General features: G+C 54.3%; 1 protein-coding gene across 4 annotated transcripts; it reads right to left on the bottom strand.

Moving 5' to 3' along the window:
• EMP3 (epithelial membrane protein 3) lies at positions 1-3,800 on the bottom strand. 4 transcript variants are annotated; one of them, XM_040634247.1, is made up of 5 exons: positions 3,618-3,800; positions 2,548-2,645; positions 2,152-2,254; positions 1,109-1,249; positions 1-275 (listed from the first exon to the last, which is right to left on the bottom strand). In XM_040634247.1, exons 2-5 carry the CDS (start codon positions 2,623-2,625, stop codon positions 106-108), a joined length of 492 nt encoding a protein of 163 aa, XP_040490181.1. In that variant the 5' UTR covers positions 2,626-2,645; positions 3,618-3,800; the 3' UTR covers positions 1-105. The 4 variants fall into 4 exon arrangements, with proteins under 4 accessions (XP_040490181.1, XP_040490180.1, XP_008682878.2 ...); XM_040634246.1 differs by having other exon boundaries at positions 2,548-2,762; positions 3,618-3,799; XM_008684656.2 differs by having other exon boundaries at positions 2,548-2,740; positions 3,618-3,799.
• Positions 3,801-4,246: the final 446 nt, after the last annotated feature.

The following is a 4,246-nucleotide window of genomic DNA, read 5'->3' as shown; positions in this document are numbered from 1 at the left end:
GGCGGTTAAACCGTTTTATTTTCTGGACGGGGACGGGCGCGGGGGCTTTGGGGCTCAGACGGAGGATCCGGGCGCCGGCAGAGGCGGCAGGGCGACGCGGGGCCCTCACTCCCGCTTCCGCAGGTGGATGTAGATGACGCCGCTGGCCAGGGCGAAGGGGAAGGCCACCCAAGCCAGGGCGAAGCAGTAACCGAAGCTGCCCCCGGGCGGGCGCTCCGCCAGGATCTCCTCGGCGTGAATGGCGTAGATCAGCGCCCCGGTAAACACCGCCACGCCTGCGGGGAGACGGGAATCAGGTGTCACGCAGTACCAGCAAGAAGACTGCATTTCCCAACAACCCACGGGGCAAAGAAGCCGCGGGAAAGCCCGTGCTCACCACCGCTGCCTTCTGGGAGTTGTGGTTCGCTCCCTACCACATACTGTCCTCGGGCAATTTAGTTTATCTAGCTGGGTGCTCTTTATTCATCCATAAAATGGAAAATACTATCCATCCATCCATTCATCCAGCCAGCCACCCATCCCTTCAAGGAATATTTTTTTGTGCCTTTCTGCGAGCCAAGCACGAAAATAGTGAATTAAAACGAGAGGGACTTTAGAGGAACCTGAGAAGAGAATATACCAGAAACTGAGGACCATGATAACTTAGCTCTCTGCACCTGAAGTAAAAAAAAATTTAAGGTATATAAACTCCTTGAAGTGTCTAGTCTAATGCACAGTAGGTCCACCAGAAACAGAAGCCAGCTGCTATTATAAAATCACTACTATTATGATTCAGAGTTCTCTCCTGGAGCATTACTTAGCCAACTCTCCCGGCCCTCCCATCCCTGGGATCTAAATTATTTGCTCACACCACCTTTCCCAGCCCCGGCTCCTTGAAGCTCTAAGTGTCAGCTTCCACATGACTCAGAGACGCACACCACAAACCACTGAATCAGTGAAAAGTACAACTCCTGTGAGTCCCCAGGCGGCGGGGTAGCCTACGGAGGCACTTCAGGTAGTCCTTGGGCTGTTGATACTTGTTTTCTTTGACCCGATGTCCATTCTCAGGGCCCCCAGCATCCTGACAGTCCCCCTCCCTTCCCTTCAATTCCTTGGGGCCCGTGCTCACTGGTGCAAAGCTGGCAGAGGCCAGTGGCATAGAAGAGCCCTCCCCGCCTCATGGTGTAGAGCTGGAACATGAACAGGATGAAGGACAGACAGCAGAGGATGAGGGAAAGCACCATGAGGACCTGAACCGCCTTCAGCCAGCCTGCAATAAGGAGATAGAGGTGAAAGTCACAGTAGGTCCAGAGTTCCAGCTCCACCGGCCTGCTCATCGTTCACTGCCCCACCCCGTTTAGAGCCATAAAAGTTTGGATGCTTAAGAGTATCACTTATATTGACCTTGATTCCTATAACTTTGCTAAATTCCCTTATCAGTTCTAGAAAGCTATTGTCAAGATTCTTTAGGGTTTTTTACATGAACATGTCTGCCGGGGATAGAGACATGTTTACTTTTTCCTCCCCCCTCTTTATACCTTTTATTTCTTTTTCTTGCCCTGTTGCATTGGCTACCTCCAGTACAACACCAAATAGAACCGGTGAGAACAGAAGTTCTTGCTTCACTCTTAGGGGAAAAGCATTTAATCTTTCATTTTTCTTTCACTTAGAAATTTAGAAGGATACAGCTCTTATCCTTTATAACTCAGATGCATCAGCACTGTACCCCCCCCCAACCTTGTTCAGGACCTTGGAAGGATTTAGCCCCACCCCTCTAGAACTGTAATGTGGTTCCAGCTTCAATCCCTTGGAACTTGGACAAATTGGTCCTGGACATCCATTCCAAATACCAGTCCCATCTCCTTAGAACTTTGAGAACATAATCCTACTTTCTCAGAATCTTGGGAGCTTTCTCCCCATTCCTTAAACCATTGCATGTGGCCTCCACTCTTTCTGAATCATAAAGGAGGGGGGCTTTTAGTTCATCCTCTTTAGAATATGAGCATATTGCCCCCTACCATCCCAGATAAGAGGGTCATAATCAGCCCCACTCACTCAGCATTGGGGCCCAGACCTGCCCACTCAAACTTTGAGGAGTTCCCTAGTTCTTGGTTCTGGGAGGAGACCTGGGGCAACCCCTCCCCTTGCAGACCGGTCCCCGATGCCCCTCACCATTCTCGCTGACGTTACTGCAGGCCCACGTTTTGTTGTCATTGTTCCACGTGCAGTCATACCAGAGATTCAGGGACTCCTTCCCCGGGAGGGTCCACCAGGACTGGGATGGACCGAGAAAGAAGGGCAGGGTTAGGAAAGGAAAGTGGGCAGTGTCAGGGAGATTGTGGGAAGGGTTGGGAAAGGGTGAGGTACTGGAAGGCATTGAACTGGGGAAGGCATGGATTTAGTAAGAAGGGGTGGGAGCAGTGGGGGGGGGAGGGCAGGGTAGAGGCATCAGTGGCAGAACTCGGAAGGGTAGATGCTAGGGAAAAGGGGTGGGGCTGGAGTGACTGTAGAAGAGGGGTGTGGAGGGAGTCTGCAGGAGAAGCTGCCCCGCTGCCTGAGTGGGCTTACCTTGTCCAAAGTGGCCACGAAAAGCAGGATGAGAATGAGGATGTGAAGGGCAGAGACCACCAGCAGGAGGAGAGACATGGCTGCGGTGGAAGTCTGGGCTGGGGGGTGTCAGGAGATGGTCGTTTCAAGAGGTTGGCACAAGGGCAAGTGAGATGCTCCAATCCTGGTGGAGAAGGGGGCTGAGCCCAGACTCCTGGGGGTGGTGCAGAAGAGGGCTGGGGTGGGGGCCGGGACTTCTGAGTCTGAGCAGGGAGGAAGCTGGGGGGCCCGAACTCCTGAATTCTCCAGAGGTTGGATCAAGCCAGGGATGAACTCCTGGGTCCAGGAGGGAGTAGGACTAGCAGTGTGGCCTCCTGTCTCCTTAAAGTCCTGATCCTGGGCACATATGGGCCAGGATATGAAAATTCAAGCTGATACCCCTCCAGATTCATCAGAAGCTGGGGGCTTCCCCCAGAGACAGGCGTCCTTGAGTCACCCCCCTCCTCTCTTGGGGTAGGAAGGAGGGGGACTCAGTGAGTCACCCAGTGACTCATCCCACCCCCCTGCCTCCAAGAACCAGGGAAACCCCAGTCCCTGGCTATGCCCACAAGGTCCCCACCCCACCCTGCTGCCAGACTGGTGTCTGCTAGACATCTTGTTGGAAAAATGGGCGAGATCCATGCTGAGGGTGGGAGGCTGGTGTTGGCATGGGGAGGCTTGACAAGAAGGAGCCAGCCTCCCCAAACCCTTCAGTTTCCAGAAATGGGGTGCCTGGAGGTCCCCCAGATGTGGGGTGTTCTCTGGCAAAGCCCTGATCTCAGGGTCCTCAGGAGAGAGTGGACAGCCATGGGGAAAAACCAAAAGAAGTTTACCAGTGGAGGGCTCTGCTGAGAACCCCGAATCCTTGCCGGGCCCCACCCCTTCCCGAATCTCCACCCCAAGTGCTAAGAGATCACTTCTTAAATTACAAAGGATTTCCACGGTGTCTGAAAGTGGGGGCATCCTTCTCAGCCTGGGGGTATCCTTTCCAAACTGCTGCACTCCCGAGTAAATAAAGAAATCCCAGTCTGAATAACGGGCTGGAAACTTACCGAGAGCGGCAGAAAAAGTCAGAGTTGGGAGTCTCGTCCCTTGCTGGGGCCTCCGCGCCCCGCCCTTCTCCCTCCTTCCACCCTCTCGAGGCCCCCGCCTCTCTCACCGCCTTCCTCCCTCCCTCGCTCTACTCTGGCTCTAGCCCTCCTTCTCCCCTCCAATCGGGATCTCTCTCTCTTTCTCTCGCCCTCCTTTCTTCCCTCTTTTTCTCTCCAGTCCTCACTGCCTATACTACCTTCTTTTTCTCTCTTCTCACTCTCCTGGTTTTTCTCTCTGCTCCTCTCAATATATACTGACCCTTTTATACCCACTCGCACCGCACCCAGCTGAGGTCTGCAGCCAGAGGGAGGGACTAGGCACTTGGGTTCCTCATTCTCTGGGCTTCCCACCCACTGCCCCCAGACAGGCATCTTCTGGGGCTCCCTCCCAGCGTTGAGATGAGAAGCCCTGGGAGCCCAGGGAGCTGAGCAGCGCCAGGGTGGGGCAAGCATCAAGCAGAGGGAGGGCCTGATTCTCCGGCCTCCAGACTGGGTCTTGTCCCAGGCGGGATGTCTGCTTTCCCTGATGGGGCTTAGCACTGGATGCTTAGAGGAATGGGGCTCTGGGGGAGCAGGCCAGATTCCTGCTG

This window comes from Ursus maritimus, unplaced genomic scaffold, assembly GCF_017311325.1.
Source record: "Ursus maritimus isolate PB19 unplaced genomic scaffold, ASM1731132v1 scaffold_19, whole genome shotgun sequence".
Taxonomy (NCBI): Eukaryota; Metazoa; Chordata; class Mammalia; order Carnivora; family Ursidae; genus Ursus; species Ursus maritimus.
This window is presented reverse-complemented; position numbering and strand designations above follow the sequence as displayed.